Here is a 26,843-nt window from a genome sequence, read left to right as displayed (position 1 = left end):
GAGTATATTGGGGAAAGGATGTTAAAGACAGAGCTGCCAGGTAAGAGCAAAAGAGGAAGGCCTAAGAGGAGGTTTATGGATGTCGTGAGAGAGGACATGCAGGTGATGGGGGTGACAGAGCAAGATGCAAAGAACAGAAAGATATGGAAAATGATAATCCGCTGTGGCAACCCCTAACGGAAGCAGCCAAAAGAAGAAGATATGTCCAAACTACTACAATTTTGTTTAAAAACACAGGCTACCCCAAAGTGTTAAACTCCTGAAAACTGGAGAGTTTGGAAAATGCTCTCCAGAGGTCTCATTTATAAAACTTTGCATGTATTCGAGAGTGAAAATATTATATGCAAAAAAATCAGAAAAATGTACACGCTAAAACAAGGTAATTTATAAAACCTGACATATGCACATTTCTACACAATTAAATCACAACCATCTTGTAAATTGCATTTATGAATGTGCCTTGCACCCAACCTGTTTGCCGCCCTGAAATAACCTTCTATGGAGCATGCTAATCAACCTTATATGCAATCACAATGCCACTGAACTTCATTGGCTGGTACAGCAGCCTCCCTCCTGGTGCCTCAAGATGCTGCCACCTGCATTCAAGAGAATCTGGTTATGCTCAACAACTGAGCACACATGATTATGCACAGTATTATAATGCCTCTCCACAGAACTCTGGGAGTCAAGGAAGGGCATAAGGCATTTGAGTGGGTAGGCGCTATTACCTAGCACATTTAATGGCATGATTGCTGTTGCAATGAATAGTACAGAGCATATGAAAAACTAAGGGTTAGACAGTTATGTTACAAACAAGCCAGCTACCATGTTTAGTACTATTGTAACTACCAAAGCTACTTTACCTCAAAATAAATGAAGCACAAGTTGACCTAGGCCACCAAGCCACAGTGTTTGTCAGTCTCATCTTGGCAACACAGATGACTTGTGCATTAATGGAATGCAAATGCTTATGGTTAGCAAACCAGCCTCATTCTCTCGCTAGATGCCCTTATTGCAATATGAATGCAATCAAGTGCTCTAATTAATTAAAGAGATCCGGACACTGCCGCAAATTGCCTTTTTGTGTTGGTAAAAACATGTTATGTTTTATGTATGTACAGCCACAATATACAAAAACCAGACATAGCGTCTCGCTGTCGGTAAATGACTTCCAGCACAGTAAGCATGTTGGAGTGAAGCTTGGCTGACATATCAGTTCCCTGAGAAGTGACAACAAGTACGCTAAATAAGCTAAAGGAAAACCAAAGAAGTTCTTCAGTGCAAAAATGCAGCATTGGCCCTTTTAAAATGGAACTAAAATACAGGCTGTACATCAAATTAATCAATTTTGAGGTGTAATGTGTTTGTCATGTCAACTAACATTCTAGTAACAGCTCAGTGATACCATGCACGTGAATCATTGGTTAGCTGGTTTGATTGTATTTGCCTACTTGATCAAGGCTTTCATCATTCCTAGTTTCTCTAAAATATTGTGTAGGGATGGGTCAGAATTGCATTAAATATATATATATGAAACCATATTCCAAAACAGCGGCATATAATTCCTTTATATGGCACTTGTTGTGTTGCTTACCTGTATGAATCTAAATTACATTTTGTATGGTTTAACAGCTGCATACATGCACAAAAAGACAGCTGCATATATGGGCAAAAAGATTTTCCTGACAATGCACATTTACAATTTCCAGTGGAGGTAAACATCTACATTACATATGTTTTCGTTTGTTTTAGTGTGGACTGACATACTTTCATAAATAATCTGAAAATCTCAGTGAGCATTCTTACTATCCAAGTCTCCAAGCCAGAAGTTCTTGTGTTTGTTGGTGGGATTGTGGTATGTTAAAATATTTATATTTTTCTTGCACCTCTGTAAGGTTTTAATTACCCCTTAGAGACAAATAAAGTATATCTATCTATCTATCTATCTATCTATCTATCTATCTATCTATCTATCTATCTATCTATCTATTTACTGTATAATTGTGAGGGATCAATTACCCTTTTTCACAGAGTACCAGTTCATTCAATAAATGATGTAAGTAAAACAAGTTGTAGTTTGTTCATTAAGAAATCATTTATATATTATTATATATTGATTGCAAAAAACTGAAAAACATTCAGTATCAAAAATGTGCAATAATATAGGAAAATCAGGGAAGGGCAATACTTTTTCACAGGATTGTGAAAAAGTGTCCATTTTTGACAGAAGGGATGTCCAAATAATTGTCAAAATATCTTCTGTAGGACAGTGCTTAGAAAAAATTTAATTATATGCAAACAAAAGAATCTAGCTTTCTTTCTTTATGAGGTTGAAACCTTAGTGATACTGTGTCTCCACTACTGCAAGTGAAACATTTTTAAAGGCTTTTATTTATTTGCTTTTTACAAGGTGATATGAAGATAGACTTTTAACAGTTATGTTGTGTGTCATTTCACATTTTATATTCTATATTTCATATATAAAAAATAGGAAGACGCTTCTGTAGTGATAAATAATATGCTAGAAAAATGTAGAATGTCATAAATAGTGTTATTTGCTATGCTTGCGCTAGTGCCTACAAAACCAGTCAAGACTAGATTAATAGTGAAACTTGAGGCCTTGTGAGTAACTACACTAGCTCAGACCGCAGACACGGAAAAGACAGGAGTCACTTTTTACTTTAGCTCAGGACTACAGGTGGAACATTGATTGGCAGAAGGTTTGAGAATATACTCAAGGCTATACCTAGGTAGAATTGCTTCACAGGTATATGGCCAGGATACAGGAAGGGAGCTGGCCCCTAAACTATGACATCCCATTAGTCCAAGGGATGCAGTGAAGTAGAACAAGGCCAGCTTAAATATGGAGACATGTCAGAATTGGCTTGTCTCTCCGCCCTTTTATCAATATCATTCCATAGACCATGCTGGACCAAGAGCCTATCAGCTCAGAATCACAAAGCAAGAATGAGAGAGACACCTGATAGCTAGGCACACTGGGTGCCCAAACTTCTAGTAAGTAGAGTTGCTACTCATCCATTTGTATCAATTTGCTTTGCTTCTGCTTTTCATGCATAGTTTATGTATGTATGTATTTATTTATTTTTCTAGACTAATACTATTCTTTATCCATTCCAGATAACCAAATGACATATGTATATATACAGTATATATATATACAGTATATAGTAAATATACAGTATATATATATATATATATTATAATAATAAAAAAGTACTGGAGCGAGACAGGACTTTTTAGCCTGGGACGAGACGTGACTTTTTCAGATAGATACTTTCATGTCCTGCGAGACAAGACTTTGTGCCAAGAGATTTAACCACGCCCGGGGCCGGAAGTAAAAGACAAAGAGTAGATGACAAAGTAGAACATCGTAAAGAATTCAAAAACGGTGGCATGATACACATGAAGAGCAGGGTAGAGATAATGAAAGTACTAAAATTTGAAAGTCTCAAAAAATGATAGTAAAGATCGCATTAGCGCAAACAAATGGAAATTATTGCTTAGTGAAATAATGGAACAGCGAAAAGAGATCGAATATATTGTTCGGACTTAAACTTTAAACAAAAGCAGGAGCTCAGCAAAGTTAATTACAATGACATTAATGAAATCATGCCAAATTTAAGAGAAACACTGTAGAGTTCCACATAAAGAAAATTTTAGTTTTTCTAATTTTAGGTAATATAAAATATTTTTTTCCTATTTAGTTATGGACGCTTAGTTTAGAAAAATTCTACTGTATATTGAGTGAATAAAAGATTAAAATTTTGAACTTTCCCCCATTCTTAGTCACAGTACATTATTTCTCTGTTGCTACTGTACAGTTGCATAATAAGAAACCACTTTTTTTTTTTTTCCAGTCATGGTCAGTCATTTTCCACCCACTTTGTTCTAAACAGGGTCACAAGGGTCTTCTCAAACCTATCCCAGCTAGCATAATGTGCAAGGCAGGAACAAACCTTGGACAGGGCGCCAGTCCATCAGAGCAGTTTTTCCCAATTTCGGTCCCGGGGACACACACAATGTGGCTGCAGGTTTTTGTTCCAACCAGATTCCTAATCAGTGACAACACCTGATAACATTGATCTCATTTAATTGGGGATTATTTTTCTTTTATTCTACATTCAGATAAGCACAGAAACATGATTTTTACATTTATAAGACATTTAGAAATATTTCTACTTTTGCTATTGATTTAAATACTTAATTCTCTTTTTTTGATTTCATTATATTTTGCCCTTTCTCTGTGCAGCTTTTCCCCTTCGTTGTATCTTATTAACGACAATTAAAAATGAGCAGAGCAGACACGCCGGCAAACAACACTGAATAATCAAAGGCTACAAGTACTTTAGCAGCAGACCCACTAATTAGTAAATAATGAATTAATTAAACCATTAGAACACCTAGAAAAGCAGAATGAAAATCAAGATGAAAATATTGCTAAAAATAAAAAAAATACATTATTCCCATATAACTGCTTGGTACAGATTAATATATATATATATATATATATATATATATATATATATATATATATATATATATATATATATATATATAAACTGCTCAAAAAATTAAAGGAACACTTTGAAAACACATCAGATCTCAATGGGAAAAAGAAATCCTCCTGGATATCTATACTGATATAGACTGGGTAATGTGTTAGGAACGAAAGGATGCCACATCGTTTGATGGAAATGAAAATGATCAACCTACAGAGCCCTGAATTCAAAGACACCCCAAAAATCAGAGTGAAAAATTATGTGGCAGGCTAGTCCATTTTGCCAAAATTTAATTGCAGCAACTCAAAATTGTACGCAGCACTTTGTATGGCCCCTGTGTTCTTGTATACATGCCTGACAACATCGGTGCATGCTTCTAATAAGATGACAGATGGTATTGTGGGGGATCTCCTCCCAGATCTGGACCAGGGCATCACTGAGCTCCTGGACAGTCTGAGGTGCAACCTGGTGGCATTGGATGGACCAAAACATAATGTCCCAGAGGTGTTCTATTGGATTTAGGTCAGGAAAGTGTGGTGGCCAGTCAATGGTATCAATTCCTTCATCCTCCAGGAACTGCCTGCATACTCTCACCACATGAGGCCAGGAATTGTCGTGCACCAGGAGCCACTGTACCAGCATAGGGTCTGACAATGGGTCCAAGGATTTCATCCTGATACCTAATGGCAGCCAAGGTGCCTTTGTCAAGCCTGTAGCGGTCTGTGTGACCCTCCATGGATATGCCTCCCCAGACAATCATTAACCCACCACCAAAATGATGTTACAGGCAGCATAATGTTCTCCATGGCTTCTCCAAACCCTTTCACTTCTGTCACGTGCTCAGGGTGAACCTGCTCTCATCTGTAAAAAGCACAGGGCACCAGTGGTGCATCTGCCAATTCTGGTATTCTATGGCGAATGCCAATCGAGCTGCATGCTGCTGGGCAGTGAGCTCAGGGCCCATTAGAGGACATGGGGCCCTTGGGTCACCCTCATGAAGTCTTTCTGGTTGTTTGGTCAGAGACATTCACACCAGTGGCCTGCTGGAGGTCATTTTGTAGGGCTCTGCCAGTGCTCATCCTGTTCCTCCTTGCCCAAAGGAGCAGATACTGGTCCTGCTGATGGGTTATGGACCTTCTATGGCCCTCTCCAGCTCTCCTAGAGTAACTGCTTGTCTCCTAGAATCTCCTCCATGCCCTTGAGACTGTGCAGGGAGACACAGCAAACCTTCTGGCAATGACACGTATTGATGTGCCATCCTGGAGAAGTTGGACTACCTGTGCAACCTCTGTAGGGTCCAGGTATCGCCTCATGCTACCATAAGTGACACTGACTGTAGCCAAATGCAAAACTAGTGAAGAAACAGTCAGAAAAGATGAGGAGGGAAAAATGTCAGTGGCCTCCACCTGTTAAACCATTCCTGTTTTGGGGGTCATCTCATTGTTGCCCCTCTAGTGCATCTGTTGTTAATTTCATTAACACCACAGCAGCTGAAACTGATTAACAACCCCCTCTGCTACTTAACTGACCAGATTAATATCCCATAAGTTTCATTGACTTTATGCTATACTCTGATTAAAAAGTGTTCCTTTAATTCTTTTGAGCAGTATATATATATATATATATATATATATATATATATATATATATATATATATATATATATATATATATGTTTTACCAAACTTAGTTTTCTAATTTCTATATTGTTCCCAAAACTCAGAACTTGGGAAATAACACATCACTCAATTAGCCCAGGAGTCCAATTAAAAACAGAAGCTGGTGGGAACAAAAACCTGCAGCCACAGTGTGCCCCCAGGACCGAAGTTGGGAAACACTGAATTAGAGGGCAAACACACACACACACACACACACACACACACCCCGAGTACACACTAAGGCCAATTCACAATCGGCAATTCACCTAACCAGCATGTCTTTGGACTGTGGAAGGAAACTGGAGCAAACCCAACCAAAAATGGGTAGAACAAGTGAATTCCATGCAGGGAGCACCCGGGACTCAAACCCTGGTCTCCTTATTGCAAGGCAGCAGCGCTACCACTGCTCCACAGTTTGTTTTGTGTAAATATTGCACAAATGAGTTTGCCTTTCTAATCTTACCCATCAAGTAAAGAGAACGCCACAGCATTTTGAAGCCATTCATCCTTTGCATGAGAAAACACATTTTTGAGCCAGCAGCCAACAATGTAAAAAACGAACATTAGTGCCACCATGACAATAAAACTGCTGACATCACTGACAGTCTTAACACAAACAGACTTGTAGGCAAGATGATAATATGTGCTGCTAGTTTAAATCATTGTTCTCTTTTAAAAGGAAGGTTGCACGTAAACTAAACGTAGTCAGATTACAGATAACAAGTGAAGTCGGTTGGTACTAATCCTTAAACAATTTGCAACCAACAGGAATAGTCTCAACAATAACATTTAAACAAGTAAATGAGCAACTGTAAAATGGATCTGCGCCTTTTTATTTTTGCCTCCAAATGTGCCTGTCACAGCCAGAATATCAAACTGCTAAAGAAGAGCTAGTTTAGTTTGAAGAGCAAAACTAGAACATGCTTGACTCTGATTAACACACCACAGTTTCAGTTCATTAGTTGAATTTAACACACTTTAAAGTAATGAGTAAATTAACTGCCTATGAATGTAAAATAATTCAGTCATTAGAAAGTAAATGATAAAGTGAAAGACATGTAGTTAACTCCCTGATCTTACTCTGAACTACCTTTTTTTTAAATTTCAGCCAGGCAGGTGAAAAGATCAAGATATCCTAACTGACATTTCTAAATCTATTGGCAAAGACTTCATTGAAATACATTCCTGTCCTTTGCAGACCATTGTACCATGGTTATTATTCTGACAACTTGCCAGGATTGTTCATTTCTCAGTTTTCCAAATTTTACTGAAGCTGTTCACAATCTCAAGTAGAAAATAGGCAAGGGGGAAAGGTGTGCATGAGCAAGAAAAGAGAAACAGAAAAAGGATATGCATGTGACAAAGTAGAAGCTCAATGGAGTAAAAGAAATGCAAAAAAGGAAGCAGACTTGCATGCAATTGGCGAGAAAATGGAGCCTGGATTAATAAAACAAACTGAAAGACAGTTAAGGATATGTGTTCTTAATTCAGCAAAAAGCTTTATTTTTACAACAGCTTTCAAAATGTGCATCACAAGGTGCTGTACAAAAACTCAAACAATAATATAATTTAGGACTATGTCATAAAGTGCAATGCATTATCACAAAAATATCTGATAAAATTTAGACACAGACCAATAGTGTATGGTAGATTTGTCAGTAACAAAATTAATGCAAAGAGAGAAATCTGGGTTTTTACATATACTTTCAAAATACAGCTACTATATCTATTGAAAGTCTTACAGAGCAGCCATAAAGATGTAAAAATTCAATTATTACAAACTAACACTACTTACAAATTACTCAGGAAACAACCATAGCAAATGAGTACAGCAACACAATTTTGATGCTGCTTGAGAAAATATAATTACATGATTAAGAATTTACTGATCCAAAAAGGATATTTTAATGAGTATGAATGAAATCTATTCCTTGAAAATGAAATACAGTAACTAAAATGAAACTACAATATGCAACCTACTAAAAATAGATAAATTAGAATTCAATTACATAGAACGGTGAAAGAAAGTTGTTTAAAAATTAGTATTTAGTAGGTATTAATACCAAATAGACTGTTGTATGGACTCTGTCAGGATAAAGTTATACATCTTCAGTAGAAATTATTCAGGAATAAACACAGTGGTTGACCACTGACATATTGCTTTGAAGAGTTAGTTTATGTTAGACAAAAAAAATAGAAATTTATTTTGATTCAGATTTTTATTTTACTAAATTTAATCGATTTAATAAAACTGAAAAATTAACGATCCTCCTTATTATACATGATACACAAAAATGAAATGGTGCATTAAAGCAAAAAAAAATTTCTTTGGAAAATATTCAAATCGTTTCTTATTTCAAGTGCAACAAATGCACAATGTACTAAAACAACCACAACTGCTTATATAACTCTAGTTGTCATGTCTCCTCGTTTATGTTCTGTATAAATTTGGAAAAAAAATGTCCTAACTAATATTCTAACTAATAACTTCCTGAACATTTCTCTAAGTTTATACAAAAGGATATGCAGTATTCACAAGACCCATACTATGTTAAAACCTAAAGAACAGACAGTACAGTTTTTACAGCTTCTAACCTTTAACATAATTTGTTAAGCAAATGTCCCATCAGTCTTAGCATTTTAAATGAGACCCAGTATTTTAGCATAGTTCCTCTAATTACAAGGCTGATGTGCACCACACATTATTCCTGGCTACACTTCTACAGATCTCCTTTATCATTTTCTGACTGTGCTATCTAGCATCTGTAACTTTTTTTTTACTACTTTTGCTAGCTAAACAAGCCCTCCAAGCAATGGGACACAACCTTTCAAGCTCACAGAATTGTCATGTGCTTTGGCAATAGATAATCGTATAGTAACCTGCACATAAGGAATGTCTAAGACATCAAGAACAAAAACAGTCTAGAGAAATAAGTTGCCACCTACTCAATTCTTCAGTAAAGTATTTAGGACTGCAAGGTACAGTGTGTACCTTAAACAGCTGCATCACCTACAACAGAGTCTTCTAGTCTACTGAGGTTTTCTTGCAACTGAGCTGTCACAATGTAGTTGATACTCTTTCATTTATAAGCAGAAAAAAATCAACACACAGGCAGAAAATATAGTGTCTTTGTACTGCATACAGACAGAACTGCTAAAGGCGTGAGATGTAAACACATTACATAAATTCAGTATATATAAATACAGTATATATGTATAAATATATGAGTATTACATCAGCTTTATTAACTTCATTAACTCAAAAGAATGTCACAACGGCACAGCGAATCTCATAAGTGCTCAAATTGCCAGCCTTAATTATTTACACATTCTTGTAGTCTACTTGATACACTCAAGCACACTTTAATAATAAGAAGAAGAGAAATAAAACAAATAAATAATAAAACAAGAATTAACTCTGTTTCATATACTCACAACTGTAAACCTACTTTTGCCCACCCTGTATATATATGTATGATGTTTCACATTTAGTCGTTGGAAAGGGACATCTTATTGACAGCCTACAACAAATGCAGAACAGTGCATATGGTAGCATGTCTGACATCATTGTGGGTCCAGTCTCTCCTGCATTCAAACTTTATGTCTTGACTTTGTGTTTCTGATACCAATCTACTGTACAGAAAAATAATTATCAATTCTATGTGCACATCAAATATTATAAATTGTTCATAATAAAAGTTTCATAGAAAAAAACATTGTTCCACATTGTTCTAAAAATTGCAGACATTCAGACCATTTAGTCTTTACTTGCATCTGTACATTTATTTTATAAATATTCATCATCTGCAAGCATAACAACTTTTATTTCCTATGAATTTTTCATCACCATCTTCAATATTGCATCATTTAAACTGATCACATTACCAATGTCCCTTAAGAAATCTGAACCATTTCTGTTTCTAAGTGTCCTGCATTTTTCTTTATTGGTTCACAAGTTTGATTTACTCCTGCATAATAATGTATCTGAGAATTTAAAATGATCACTCTAATTTATAACTTTGCTATTAGTATTTAAAAAAGTTCTCTATTCCAACATGCTATCTGTTATCCATTGATGAGAAAAATTAAAGGGACTGCAGAATACAAGCCTTAATTACGTACACTGCACTGTATATAGTTTGTTTTACCTTCCTTGAGTCATTTAAATTATTACTGAAGGTGGTTAGGGCATTTAAATAAAGGAAGGTTAAAATTAATGATACTTTTAGTATATTGTATTGTGTATCCATCAGATGCAATCAGGTTTTGCTAACTTTTGTATAGTACAAGGGGATATAAAAATTACCATATAGATTATTATTCTCTTTTCACATTTATTAGAATATACTATACAAGTAAGAAATAAAGGATGCTGTAATTCATTTGTTTGACATACCTAATGAAGCCCCTACAGTGAAATATTTATTTTTGTTTCTTTAGCATGTAATTAAATTAGACTTTTTTGGTACAAATGACACTGAGTTGGATTAAACAGGTTCAAGAATGTTATGTTATTTTATTGAACTCTCAGTTTCTAAGACTCCATTCGATCTAAACAAAAAACGTACTACCATGAGTTAAGAAAACAATGTGGTGTACAGTCTACAGCAAAAAGACTGATAATGTCAGCAGTATAGCAGTGTTCGATCTCCTAATATCTAACAACAGAGTTACTCTTCCATTTCAAGCAAACAATGGACACTTCTCATGCAACCCCAAAACACCCAAGTTTATTGCCTGAAATAATAGCCCTGATACTGTCTGTCTTGACCTTTTACATTTTCCCTTCTGTCCATGTGAGTTTTCCCAGGTTATTCAGGTCCTCATGATCACACATATATTAAGGTAAGGTCCTCTGATGACTATACATTTTGAATGAGTCCAAGCGTATTATATGTATGCCCATCTATTGATGTGCCTATGATGTTCCCAGTGCTGGAAAAAAGCTCCAGTTCCCTGCAAACATGAAAAGACATATGTGGGTTGGATGGACTGATTAAAATGAGATGGCAATATAAGTACTAATTTACCAAAATCTGTAATACTAACAGGCAACTAATGAATATAATACTACCTACAATAAAATAAACTCTGAAACTATGGCAGTGTACTTGGATAAATCAAGATATTGATCATTTATTGCTGATACAGACCTATGATCTAATATGCTTACTGCAGGATACAAACAGAATGTTATATTTTTTATCCCACAGCTTGTTGGTCCTGACCAATACTGAAATATTCAGTAAGTTACCGACATACCACTGATCTAGTAATGGTATTGTAGTTTCAAAATGTAGAATTTGTAACAAAATCTTACTGGATGTATATTTAACTGCCTACTGACCTAACCAGCCTTTAACAGAAACAGAAAGATTTGCTTCAAAATTTAGATTTACTTGTGGTATGGAAATCTAAATCTGACTGTACTGGGTAATTTAATACATTACAAGTTGAGCCCGAAGCATTATCTAATACCTATGAAAGCTTTACTGTTAACACTGCTAAAAAGATTTCACTTGCGAGAGTTTTGTTTGTTTTGTGAGTTCTTTGCAGGCCACTCCTTTCTTGAAATAAGTATATTTATACAAATAAATTAGCTTTATCAGCCCATGTCATATATTTGACTGGCGATTGTTACAATACTATGAAAATTCTAATGTGACATGCAAAACTCTCTTAAAACCTCTTAGATTCAAATTGTTGAATTATTGGACACTATGGGCTGTCAGATTACTGTCTGATTCTTAGCAGCAGGAAACGGCCATGTCAGTGCAATACACTGGATGCTGAGAGTTGCATTTCGGTGTTCAGATGGTAAATAACACAAAACCTACACAGTATATGTAGACACCTCGAGTCTGCAGGAAGATAATAACTGTAAGTAGTGTTTGACTATTGAGTTAATAAATCAGAGTAATCTCTAACTCTAACATCCTTATTCCAAAACCAGGAATTCATGGAATGTGTTATTTTTAACAGAATGCTAAGGTGTAAAACAGGATCTAGTGTCCATATTCATGTTTAGGGCCTGTGAGGTCATACAGATTGCCTTAAGTGAAATGTCATATTGCGGTATTCATTGTTAATCCCAAAAAAAATTCTATGGACACCAGAAACACTGCAGTTACATACAATAACTTGACTGTCATTTTCATTGTTTTAGTTTTAAATATATAGCACTCGAGTGAATCCTACATGCATTGCAAACATTGTCACCTTTCCACAGTGTGGGCATAGGCAAATTACTTGGGTTCATTACTTGCAACACTTGGCAGTGCTGTGCAATGGAGATCTATACTGATCTTGAATCCGGCCCTGACATTGCCATACTTTAATAAAAGGCTTCATCACTCACTTCAGGTGGCCCTGTGCTGCATCATCTATTGAACTCCTCCTCCCTCTGCTTCAACGATCAGAAAGCTCCACCTTAAATAATCCTTAAATTCAGCTCATCAACAGTAGCTGGTGCAGACAGTGTCTCCTGATTTTCCAGTGGTTTGTTGAATGTTGGATTGCGTAGTTCTGTCTTTCCCTCCCTACCTTGCTCTCCTCTCTCTTCTCTCGTTTCTCAGCTCAGCTCGTCAGGTTTGATCATTTATTTATTTCTTGTTGTATCTTGTGCTGACAGTGTGGTTTATTTCATGTTAATAGTATAGGATTCCTCCATATTCTGTAGCAACGGCAATTCCTCCATTTCCAATCTGACCTTTGCAATGTGATAGCATTGATTTCCTTATAAGAGAAGGGGTTGCCCAGGCAACTGCAGACTCCACCTGTCTCTCGCTGCAGCGTTTATGTGTGGCAGACTAAGGATGGGAGGAGGGAGTGAGAGAGGGGGTTGAATGGAAAGCAAGACAGAGAAAGGGCCTGGCCATTAGTAATCTTCTATTCTGCTCTTTTGGAGTATTTAAAAAACAGGGACACCTGATAGCCAGCTTATCTAAATTCACAGGAATTCTGCATATATTCACTTTCAGTTTGATCATGCTGCAAATACAAATTTTTACTTAAAACTGTTTATGGTATAACAGCACTGTATTATAATATATGATTTATATTTTTACACAAAGCATCTATAGTATATATCCATTTTCAGAATCTGTTTACTCTGTTATAGAATTGCAGTATATCAAAGCTTATATTTAGGTAAGGCAGTAAACAGGCATGTATTGATGGACTGATTTAGAGTCGTGAAGTAATCTAATATACTGCGCAATTCTACCACCTAAAAAATCCATGGGAATAAAGCACCACCTGCACAGTGAAAACTGAACCCAGAAAGCATTACTATGTACAGTCCCATCATGTTTCCCATATGTTTAAAATATGTATCTGAGGAAAACGCATTTATTAGAAAGTTGATATTCTTGTTAATAAGAATGCTGCTTACTTTATTACGTTGCACAAGGAATTAGCAATAAAACTGGACAACAATTTGAATGAAATCAATAAAAATTAAATATCTCATTACCAATTTAGTAAATACAATTAGTGATATTAGTTTTTAAGAGTGAAGTATGAGGTGTGATCAAAAAAGCACGGTGAATGTTTAAATTGATAAAATTATTAGAGTAAGACACATTGCCATTAATCTCCCTCACCTCAAAGACACTTATACCATCGTTCTTGACACTTTTTGAAGGAATTCTAGGAGTCCTCTTTCATGAGTGTCTTTAGTTACACTGTCATGGCTGCCGCGATGTCCTGAATTGATTCAAAACGTTTACCTTATGACTTCATGGTCATTTTCACGTTGGGAAAGAGCCAGAAGACAGACAACACAGTGCCAGATCTGGTGAATAAGGTGGATTAGGACACACCATAATGTTTTTATCTGACAGAAATTGCCGTACCAGAAGCGATATTACACAGAGCATTGTCATGAAGAGGTTGAAACTGTTTGGCCATTTCTCTGGTCGTTTTCTACACACAACATTTCATAAACGCTCTAATAAGCCCTTATAATATTCAGTGTTCTTGAGTACAAACTCAGCTTCCACAATTCCATCAAGGTCAAAAAACACAATCATCATCACTTTGATGTTGGATTTTGATTGTCATAAAGGCAACTAAAGACACTGACAAAAAAAATGACTTAAGTGTGTTTGAAGTGAGGGAGAATATTTCCATTGGGATCAATGGCAATGTGCCTTTTACTGTAATAGTTTTTTTTATTTATTGAAACATTCACCTTATTTTTTGATCACACCTATTATTGTCTAGTGGTTAGGGTACTGAGCTATTGACAGCCTGAACAAGTGACTTAACCTGCCTGCTTTCCAGTTATAAACAGCTAAAATAATTGTTTTGCATCTGTACCTTGCGATTTAGGATGGTAATTACTAAAGGAAAAGCATTGTATAAAATAAACATTATTTGTTTGCATCAAACTAACACCCCATAGAGCACATCATCCTGCCTTGTGTCCTCTGCCTCTGGTATGAACTTGGGTTCTGTGACCTTAACCATGAAAACATGGATAGTAAAGAAAGTGGATGGACACATAGGAATTAGTCTAAGAAGAAATCTGCTTTCTTGATGAATGGTGCTCCATATTTAAAAAGCTAGAAAAACAGTATGAAAACAAGAACAAGGAGAGTTACTGGTAAATTCTGCCTCCATCAGAAAGATCCTGTTCTGTAAACTATTTCAATTTGAATTTGCTACAGTGGACATGAAACATGTTATCAATTCATGCATTATGATCTCAATTTATAATGTTAACTCTGTCTGGGCTTATACAGTATTGTTATCATAAAAATATAAAAAGGCACAAACATTTTTTATATAAGCAAAAGAAAATATTTAATAACTAATATATTCATACTCATTTTTTATTCATTTTACCTGCTCTCGTACACGCTCTTGTTGAACACGCATACTGCCTCCAGGTGAAGGAGGATGTTGAGAGGGGTACTTGTTTTTGAGGTGATCCATAAAAGCATCCCTTTTCCTTTCCATATCAGCTTTCTGGAGTCCAGTAAGTGCTTCAAGACTCTGTGCTGCAATCACAGTGTGTCGACGCTCAGAGGTGTGTACTAGGCCCACGTTGGAGAACCGCCGTGTGCCGTTCCCCAGCGTGCGGTACTCCCGCGGGTATTCCGCGTCGTCTGTGGAGATCATGTGTTGACCTGAGCGGTCCGGATCTAGAAGAAGAAAACACAAACAGCAACACACAATAGTGTGTCACACTGTTAGACACCTACAGGAAATTTTACCATAACAAATAATTCCTTTTTATTCAACAAATAGTTCAACAAATATGGACAGTCTTTGTTGTTTTCATGCATGAGTGACATGAGTGATGACTGATGCTGGCAGAATAATGACTGAAGCTAACATTTTTCAGAGTCCCTTAGGGTAGGAAGAGTAAGGGCTCATTTATACTTCACGCTCAGAACGCGTACGCGTCCGCATCATGGCTGCCACGCGTTCCCAGCGTTCATTTCACGCGTCCTCTGAGCAGGTCCTCAGAAATTAACGCGACGCGTGCATCTTTTTCAGAGATATTGCGGTAAGGTGTTATCGGAATTTAATAGGTGATTTAAGCAATTCACAACACAGAGAAGCCGAACATGTTCTCACCACGATAATATCTCGCACTGCCACCTGGTGGATTCCTCCAGATTTACGTATAGTACGCGCGCAAGTATAAACACTACAACGCTTGCGTAGCAGGAGCGTCCGCTGCAGCATGCTTCGCGTCGCGTGAAGTATAAATGAGCCCTTAGCCTTAATGTACTACCCTCAAGGCCTATGCAGGCTAATTATTCCTGGAGTGAAGTCTAAATGTTCAGCATGAGAGTAGCAATGACTGACAACATGCATGGACTCATGTCTCCTACACTCTACTGTGAATTACAAGCCTACAGGTACAGTATCCAATGGGCAAATATAGTGCAAGTCAAAGTTGGTACTCCAACTGTAAAATGCATACTCTATTATAGTGCACATTTACGGTGCTTAGAGATGTGTTTTCAAAAATTATACTTGTATTTAACTGCTAAGAAAAAGCATTCTCAGTGTAAAGTACAGTCATAATGATTAAGATATTGCCACTTTGTCGAAAGGTTGATTAGTTATTCTTTAAGTCCAGCCAGAAAATTAAATAAATATATAAAGAAGTAAAAATCTCAAAAATTTTAGAAAGGTAATACATTTCTTGATGATACATTTTTTTAAGCTTTTAAAGCTTAGCACACCTGGCATGTATATTGTGGTTCATTTGTGTCAGCATAACCAGGAGGACATTAGCTCAACCTATTTTGCAGAGGAAATATAAGTTTTAAAGTAATTTAATTTGAACTTATTTTTCTTCAAAGTCATCAAGGGAAAGCTTGAAAAACCAACTGACTGTCTGCAGATATGCGCATTGTAAATATCAGTTTAAAACCACTGTAATAGTGGTGTTCAAAATACTACGAAATTCTTACCTATATATCTGACCAACATTCAACAATGCTCTTTAGTAATTACTGTGATGTTGGGATAGTCATGGAAGGGTGAAGACAGATAGGTTTGGAAGTATTTACACATTCTAATGCAATAATCTATGTTGCATGTCGCTGAGTGACTCATATGTGAGACAGATATGCCAAAAGTTAATTTTTACATGACTTGATGCATCAATGAAGGTGGAAAAACTGGTAAAATTATTTCTATGTTAAAAAAATAAAAGAATGTTAGAGACAAAATGCTTCAGCTGTATAGTCTTCATCACCTTTATCTATTTTTATAATACAGCCACTATACAAAACATTTAGGCTTAATAATATACTAAAGCAGCAGTAGTAGTGGTGATTGTAGTGTCATTTGTAAAGAGGAAAAATTAATCTTACACAGCAGCTGTGTTCCTTGTTCTCATCAGTTCAAATGAAGAATATGATTAAGCATATTTCAAAACAGAACCTTTCTGAACTTTCTCATCAAATATGTGTTTGTGTCTCAAATAAACAGCGTAAGCCTTTATATCTTCACAGTATCCTATTTCAGTAGGGTAATCTGTGCAACCATAATGTATATGCGACTCTTCAATTCCACCTGTGGAGTAAATGTTATTATACAATGTTATTGTCTGTTATACCTGCCTCGCACTCTCCACCTTGCATTTTTTAACTTGCACTGCACTTTTATTGCTCTTTAATTAATATTGTTTTTATCAGTATGCTAACTGCTGGAGTATGTGAATTTCCCCTTGGGGATTAATAAAGTATCTGTCTATCTATCTATAACACCCGGATTGATCAGGTGAGTACATTTCTTGGTCATTAATTATAACTAGTGCCATCTTCAAATTATTTCCAATGCATTGCATTTCATCATTATGACCACATACATATTAATATATGAAAGTTACTTTAATGTTGACATTTCCTATAGTATGTTTACACACACAGGAATTAGTTTTACAAGCTTTCCCATCTAAAGGTAAAGTAACAGGAATTAAAATGCACTTTTCTTTGCCTTAATGTTTGATTGTAAATGAAAAATCTTCTGTATAGTGATTGTTAGGTGTAGTATTAATGTATTGTGTTAACTTTTAGTGCTCTGCCATGGAGACAAAGTGATTTTGAATTGAATAGATCAGGTGGCTTGTTCAAACAAAGCTGGAATGTCTGATGTGCTTGCAAGAAACACAGACATATTTATAGTAAGTTAGATTATAAATTGCAGTAAAATGTACCCAACAGAGGTATATACTGTATATGCATACACACACATATATAGTATATATATATTTAGATATATAGTGTATATACAGGTATATATATATATATATATATATATATAGTGTATATATACAGTATATATAGTGTGTATATATATATATGGAGGTGAAGGTCTGGGGTACAGTTTGCATATTTGTAGTTGGAAATCCACAAACGGATCAAATGAATCACATATCTTAAAATATTTTTTTTTATTCCTAAGCTTTCAATTCCTACCAGGAATCATCATCAGAGGAAAATTATTACATTTACAGGAACCCAGGGCAATATATAGCAAATAAGGAGGGGATGATAGGTGAATGTGAGTGGGGGATTGATGAGGTGGGGTTCAGCAGGTGTTGGTCATTAAGTCTTATTTATTATTTGCATGTTCCTCTTTTCAAGCCTGCATATGGTGGGTTCTTGTCCAAATGTCTATTAATGGCATTTTCTTTAGATAGCCAAGTTTCAGCCAGTTCCCTGGCACTTTACCATTAGCTTTGATTTTTTCTTGCACTGAGTCCTATTTAAATGTATGTCCAGTCCAACTTGTACATATGTAAATCAGACACAGTGGGTTCTTTCTTCTGACTTAATTTCGATGTTCCTGTGTATTTGTGGCAAGTGTTTTTGATATTTGTCCCATGTATACTTCTGGACATGCATTACATGGTAAGCTGTAAACCACGTTCTGTGTCTCTGCTGCTGATTTCTTGCTTTTAGCATTACAAAGGACTATGCACAGTATGTTTGGCTTTTTGGACAACGCTATGATTCTAACTTTGTGGAAACATTTTGGGGAAGGCCCTTTTTTATTCTACTGTGCCCCAATGCACAAACCAAGGTCCATAAAGACATGGTTGGATGAGTTTGGTGTGGAAGAACTTGAGTCCTGACCTCAACCCCATCAAACACCTTTGGGATGAATTGTAACGGAAACTGCGAGCCAGGCCTTCTCATCCAGCATCAGAGCCTGACCTCATAAATGTTTTATGAGCACAGAAATGCTCCAAGATTTTGTGGAAAGACTTCCAAGAAGAGTGAAAGCTGTTATAGCTGCAAAGGGGGGACCAACTCCATATTAAATTCTATGTATTTGAATGCAATAAGTCCCTGTTGGTGTAATGATCAGGCGTCCAAATACTTTTGTTGATATACATATACTTCTGAACACTTCAACGTCTTACATATTACTTCAAGTCTCAAAGTGACTTTGCGATCACCGTGTTAGTCGTTACAAGGAAATGGGGCTATGAATGGTGCTAATGTTTACAAAATGGGCATAAAACTTGTTTCCACTGCATTGTAGTCTTTGTCTTTCCAGCAGGAATACCCCTTATTTAACTCCCTATTTTTCTGCATTTAGTCCTTTAAGCCATTTTTTATGTGCCTGTATAGTTTTCTATTCTGAAATTACCAATTATTATGAGATTCTACTGTGATGCCATTTCCTCAGTGCTAATAAATTATATATATTTCTTGGTCCACACAACTTAAACTAGAAACTTTACCATGAGGTAAGATGCATTTAAATATTTAATAAATATAGATACCATGGACTACAATATGTTCTAAATACTGTGGAATTAGATAATATAACATAAATTTGTTTAGCCATCTTCATGAACAATTAATCAATCATGTTAATGGATCTAAAAGACCTGCGATGGGATAGTTCTAATGAAAGCACAGTTTAGCTGCAACTTAAAAATGTGATTTTGACATGCAGCACATGTAGCCTAAAGTAGATGGAAGCTGATTGACGGGCACATGCTGAAGAAAACCCTCCATGCAGAAATAAAACCCAAAAATAATAAAAACCCTAAAATTGCTAAACATCTAAACTGACAGACAGATGGACAGACAAAAAGACAGACTGGAATACCAGTTCAAAGACAACAGTGATCCAACTTCTTCAGACAGCAGAGGGAAGATTTTACTTAAACCTGATTCTCAAAAATCTTTAAAACAGACCTTAAACAAGGAGTTTTCAGTTTGTATTTTCCAATTTATTAGCTAGGTGGTGAAAAATAACTAGAATAATAATTCTTTGCATTTATATAGTGCTTTTCTCACTACTCAAAGCGTTCCACAATTGCAGGTTAAGGGCCTTGCTCAAGGGCCCAACAGAGAAGAGTCCCTTTTTGGCATTTACAGGATACCACTAACAAGGTACAATCAGAATTACATTTTCTTACCAAATGCAAGCTCACTTGTATCAGCCATGGACTAGGTTGAAAGCACTTCACACAGTTCTCCACACAGTCATGGACTAGGTGGAAATTTCAGGCCACTGCCGCCTTGAGACATCAGTGCTAACTGCTGCACCACCATGGCTTCCTTAATAATATGTTCTCTCATTAATTACTCAAACAATGTGGAGACACTGTAAAATATTCAGCTGGGTAGCTTGAACACTCGCTACAGCAAAATGAAAAAAAAGTTTGTTAAAATAAAAAGATATGATTAGAAACAAGCAAGGCCATAAAACAGTGTTACATTACATTTACTGTTATATGAAATGGGCAGCATGGACAACTAGTGCGTAGTGCTGTTGATCCAGTTCACAACTCCTAGGCTCTCCACACAAATCCCAGCCTATACACTGTCTGTTGTTTAGTCTGCATGTTCCTCCTCTGTCCACAAGGCTTTTACCATGCACTCAGTTTTGCTCCAACAATCCACTGGTATGATGGCAGGTTAACTGATTAATCTTAAACAGTCCAGTATTGGGAAGAATGCCCTGTAACAGATGTTACCAGGGCAGACTCATACTCCCGGAGACCCGAAAATTAAGTTTGAAAATTACTGGAAGGACGGATAAATAAATATGAGTAAATATGTTCTGTAATGGGCAGCACGGTGGTGCAGTGCGTAGTGCTGCTGCCTCGTAGTTAGAAGAGCCGGTTTCGCTTTCCAGGTCCTCCCTGCGTGGAGTTTGCATGTTCTCCCCATGTCTGCGTGGGTTTCCTCCAACAGTCCGGAGACATGCAGGTTAGGTGCACTGGCGATTCTAAATTATCCCTAGTGTATGCTTGGTGTGTGTGTGTGTGCGCCCTGCGGTGGGCTGGCGCCCAGCCCAGGGTTTGTTTCCTGCCTTCCGCCCTGTTTTATAGCGGGTTAGATAATGAATGGATGGATGTTCTGTAATGGACTGCTGCTCTGTTCAGGGTTAGTGATCACTCTGAAGCCCTCATTACTCACTATTAGTAAAAAAAAAAAAAAAACTTTTCTGAAAACAACTGAATGAATATTACTTGAAACTATCATTGACATCCAATAGCTAGACATAACCAAAAATGCAGGCTACTAAGCAAAGATCTATATTAACTAGAGTTTTGATGATCTCTGATAACAACATATGAAAATGATTAGATAACAGCTTATACTTTGTCTAAAATACAGTATCAGTATACAGTACAATTTCTAATGATCAGATGCTCTAAAAAATATAAATGTGTGACACTAAAGTTCTAAGGTGACAATTGATGGGATTTTCAGTGCTATTCTGTGTGTTTTTACTTAATGTCAATTTTTATTGCAGAGGAAACACATTACTTTTGTTTTATTGAAATTCATAGTCAGCCAATCCTAAGACAAACCTTATCCATCACCAGGTGTTCAATATTTCATAGCAAGTATTACAGTAAAGGTTCTACAATGAAAGTTTACAGAGATGGATTCAATAATGAAACATGAAAAGGGACTAGAATTCAGAACAAAACAGGTAAAGATAATTTACAGCATAAGATATCTGATTCAATTTTATCGGGAAAATAAATAAAGAACTAGTTACACATCTTTCATTCACAACTTTAAACATGTATGTGGTAATGTTTGGGATACACTGTTTTGTTGAGCTTCTTGAGAGTCACATGTATTGGTAGATAAATGCAAAATACTACAGGTTCTGTTGTTTGGTACTGTATTTCTGTTTCAAAAACTGATGTTTTCAAAACTGGTTTAATTTGAGGTATCAAGTCACTGTATTTTACTCATCATAAGGTATAGTTTAAATGTTTCAACATTTATTTTAGACCACATACACAAACAAATGTTATTAAACCGAAGAACTGGATTTCTTTACATCTAGAAAACAGGCAATAAAAGGATTAGATATACTGCAGCCCTCTGTATTCTATTCTGTCAATCTGTATCAGGAATCTCTGCGGACTAATAAATGACCACATTTCAGGAGTCCCACCTCTATTATAGTGACAATAATGGACATTCAACATTTAGTTTGTTAAGTTTGTATTTACATTTATAAATACATTTCCCATTAGACTGTTAAGATTATTGAAGAAAGTCAAATACACAACCATATTTATTTTGTTAGTAATCTATTGTATAATAAAACAGTAAGATCTGTATAACCTAGACTTTTGGATAATCAAATATCATTTAATTAAATAAAAATCAGACTGAGTCCATAATGCCACACTGTTTACAGGTAAAGAAATAAAAATACAATTTTAACTTGTGTAGTTCCAATGCCTCTGTGTTAACCAAACAAATCACTGTTCCCAACCCATTCACCTTTATAAATTCATATACAGGGTGGTGCACGAAAATCCAAACCATCCCCAACTCCAATGTCGAAATATATGTTTCTTAGCTCGTACATGAAACAAAAGATATGCAATACAAAAATCTGTAATTACTGGTTAGAGGAGGTGCTGGAAATGATTTCCTTGTCCTTCAATCCTTCAATACACTTTTCTGCACACCGCACCATATCGTCATAGACGCAACACAGCTCAGCTGCTTCAGTTTTTCCAATTTCAGTCTGAATATTGTCCTTCAGTTCCTCTATTGTCTTTGGATTATTGACATACATTTTTCCCTTCAGATTGCCCCACAGGTAAAAGTCGCAAGTGGATAGGTCCGGTGATCTTGGCGGCTACAAACCTTTGCTGACAGTTCGTTCTTCTGTGAAGACATTGTGAATTCAAGAAAGTGATTCGCGAGAAGTGTGACATGTCGCTCCATCCATGTCATGACGGCACCCGCCTGTATAACAGCTTGAGCCAGCCGCTCCAAGGTCAGTTTGGTTTTTCGTGCGCCACCCTTTACATTCCCCAACACATTTTTACTTAAGTACAGACCCTGATTATAATATTACTCGCTGTACTGAACAGTCTTTTAAGATGTAGTGCTGGCACCACACACACAAGTTTAGCCACAACTTGGAAATGCCTCTAATATTTTTTCTGCCAAATGAGTAGATATTGTTCCCTGTCATATTTTCACACAAGCTGTGATTTTCTTCTCAACAGGTAATGATTATCCCATTGTCCGCAGCTGAAGGTGTCAAAACGAGGTTGTGGCACATGTGCTACATCATTTTAATAAGTTGTTTGTTTATAAATATAAAGGGCAAAAAAGTTTTGTACCATAATTGGCACAATCATCTACAGACAATAAAATCATTGTCAAACAAGCGTATCATAACATGATACAATATCGAGATAATATTGCATCATGGAGTTGTAAGTATGTAAATAAGAATTGTAAAAGAAGATGTCTCTAAATATCTTGATTAATGGCAGGGACATGGAATGTGTCCCTGCAAGTCTTTTTATTATTTTTAAAGAAGTCAAACATTGAGGGGGACTACAGAAGAAAACTAAAAATATTCTTCCACCATTGAGGAAAAAATTAAAAGAAAAAATTGTGCAACAGTCAATCAAAACAACTGTAACTATTAATATCAATACAAACAGCCTCAATAGCAGATGTAACATGAGTGTATTAGGCTAAAATAATTAGTCTTCAGCCTTTTTTTTAAATAGGGTGAAGTGGTGGCTCTGAGGCTAGGGATCTGTGCTGGCAATCGGAAGGTTGCTGGTTCGAATCCCAGAAATGCCAGAAGTGACTCTTCTCCGTTGGCCCCTGAGCAATGAGTTCCCGTAACCTGTAATTGCTCCATCCTGGGTATGATATTAATCTACATTCAGTACTGCAAGCAGATCCTCCAACTTGCAGGGAAAACTCGGAGGCTGGTGGCAGGATTGACACTCCAGCTACCGTAAAAAAAACCTCTCAGTGTGGTGCTGAGGTGTCACCTGTTACACGGGTGCACTTGAATCTCAGTCTGGTTGGTTTGCTGTCTGGTGTGTGTGGCAAGGTGCTGTAATCAGCACAATTTCTCCAACCTCTCTCTATTTTTTAAATACTTGGACCAATGGGCCTTCTCTGCCATTTGTATCTAGACCATCCTCGAAGCTTAGGGGGCCATATACTAAGTCTCTGTCTCCTCAGCAGTTTCACATATTTTGGAATCTTAAATAATCCTTGATTATTGACTTCTCCTAGATAAGTAGGGGCTATATCATTTATAACTTTATGTGACAAAAGGAGGATGTTTAATGGAGCTCTTAAGTAGTATACAATGTAATGAATTAAGAAATATAATTATACCCCCATAATTCTTAGAAGTATTTATAACCTTTGCGTCCATGTTTTGAATGAAGTGCACCATAAGTAAGCAAATGACTTGAACATCCTGACAAAAATTACAGTGGACATTTCAGCTTGATAGAAATTAGCCTTACAAGAATCCTGCATAATAAACAAAAACATCTGTAATTGTTTTAAGACAGAAAAACACAGAAATGAAAGTGTACATCAGTGTCAAAGGTAACAGGTAATGTCGATGTGTTTTTGCCAAACTAAAATTGAAGGCATTTAAATTAGGAAGTTTTAATTATCACCATTCTATTTGCAAAATTAACACCCAGTAACAAGATTTTGCTTTCTTATGCATTTTAAGGTGCATAATTGTCTCTCAAACACCTTAAAAACACAAGCAATTAATGACATAACTGAAAAAGAATTATTTGCATCCATTGACAAGGACTAGTATCATATGAATAAAAGTTAATACACTATAGTGTTAGAACATTTTTATGAGAATATGTCATTGAGCCCAATAACTATACCAGTCCTATTCATTTAATTTCTCAAAAAAAAAAACATCAAGTCAAATTCTGAAGGTCATTAAAGGCCTACTCTCTACCATACCACTTGTTAATGTATTCCTTATATCTATAGTTGTCTATGTGAAGAAAATCTTTTTAACGTGTGTGAACTCTCAACAAGTTTCCAGCAAGAGTTCATTTGTTTTTGTTGAAGAATTAAGTTTAAGGTAATAGCTGGAATTTACTATACTGCTGTCCTTCATAATTTAAAACAATAAACAATAATGTTGCCTCTTAATCACTGCTTAAGCTGTAATGGTTCACCTCCTTCAATCATTCTACACAGCTCACACTAAAACTGCTCATAGCACACCAAGTGAGGCCTCACTATTGCGTTTCAACCTAGCATAACCTCCCTTGGCCCTGTTAGCTTTCTAAATTGCTTATGTACACTGTCTGGATGTAGGAAGTGAATGTAGACAGTGAAGAGTCCACTGCTAGGTATACTTTCAAGTTTAAAAATCCATTTTTTATGTGGCAACTTGCTCATGCGCAAAGCTCTTCAAAAATATTCTAAGTAATACAATGGGATCAAGAGCAAAAATGACATTAATGACACTGGGTACAAACTAATATCAAACAATAAATACCAAATGATAAGTAGGGAGGCACCCAGGCGCAGTGGGTAGCGTCGTTACCTCACAGTTAAGAGACCTGGGTTCACTCCCTGCGTGGAGTTTGCATGTTCTCTGCGTGGGTTTCCTCTGTGTGCTCTGGTTTCCTCCCACAATTCAAAGACATGCAGGTTAGGTGCATTGGCGTTTCTAATGTGTGTGTGCACGCCCTGCGGTAGGTAGGCGCCCTGCCCGGAGTTTGTTTCCTGCCTTGTGCCCTGTGTTGGCTGGGATTGGCTCCAGCAGACCCCTGTGACCCTGTAGTTAAGATATAGCAGGTTGGATAATGGATAGATGGATGATAGATAAATACATAAAAGTCAAAGTTCTGAATTTATATTAAAAACCAATAAACAGAAAAAAAGAAGAGAGCAGTGAACAAATTTAACATTTTAATAATTAATAATTCATTAATAAATAATTGTAATAATTAATTTTAAATTAATTTTGATTTCAGCCTGTGAAAGTCGTCTAGTCTAAGATACTGTGTAATGCCATCAGCATGATTCACATTAGGGATGACGTCACGACAATAAGCATTGTTACACTTGTACCAAAAAATTGTGCTTAATATCAATACCCAAAAAATGTATGGTCCATGGGTTAACTCTGTCATTTTTCTTACACTTCTTACATTTTCTTGTCGACAGAGCCACATGAAACACCTATATATTAACCACCTTTGAGCCCTCAAACTGACACTGTTGCAGATGACATCTTTAACTTCTACTCTATTCCTTCCCACTTCACTCCTGTGTGCTTGTACTGAATGTCACTTTTCTATTTTTTGACAGATTTTCAAATCTACCTTCATGTTCCTCTGAAGAGTTAACCACCAGCAACATCATTCCCATAATGCCATATTGCCATTAACACATGACACTTCTTCTATGTTAATATGGTCTGCTGTATTACTATTTTCATGGCTAACAGTTTATTGTGGATCACTGGCTGAAATCCATGGCTTTGAAATGTAAATCCAGCAATGTTAGGCTTGAATGTTAGAATCATAAGGAACTTGACAGACTTGCCTTCCAGTTGTGTTGGATCTAACAACTCAGAGGCAAAAGATGTAAATAGGGCTGGTATACAACACCTGAACCTGAGAGGAGAGTACAGGTGGAAGGTGGAAACTTGTAAGTAAAAAGCCTGCATGGTAGCTCAGGACTTTTTAACTGCATGCTACATGAATATGTGAGGAAGCATGCAACTTAGAAAGCAGCGGACTTTAGGCCATATACGGTGGCGGTTTTGTTGTTTTTTTTTAGACAGCTTTGTTTAATTTCACATTTCTACATTTAGAAAAAAAAGAATGCTACTGTGTGTCTGATGGCCAAAGGTGGTCTGCCACATCTTG

At 36.3% G+C, this 26,843-nt stretch overlaps 1 protein-coding gene across 2 annotated transcripts in view; it reads right to left on the bottom strand.

The window, feature by feature from the left end:
• si:ch211-278a6.1 (SRC kinase signaling inhibitor 1) overlaps window positions 1–26,843 on the bottom strand; it is a 234,677-nt gene that overhangs the window by 124,334 nt on the left and 83,500 nt on the right. For both annotated transcript variants that reach the window (XM_039739277.1, XM_039739278.1), the window contains exon 2: window positions 15,029–15,327. In XM_039739277.1, coding sequence (XP_039595211.1) covers window positions 15,029–15,327 — 299 coding nt within the window. The remainder of the gene's footprint in view (window positions 1–15,028; window positions 15,328–26,843) is intronic.

This window comes from Polypterus senegalus, chromosome 17 (genome assembly GCF_016835505.1).
Source record: "Polypterus senegalus isolate Bchr_013 chromosome 17, ASM1683550v1, whole genome shotgun sequence".
Taxonomy (NCBI): Eukaryota; Metazoa; Chordata; class Cladistia; order Polypteriformes; family Polypteridae; genus Polypterus; species Polypterus senegalus.
This window is presented reverse-complemented; position numbering and strand designations above follow the sequence as displayed.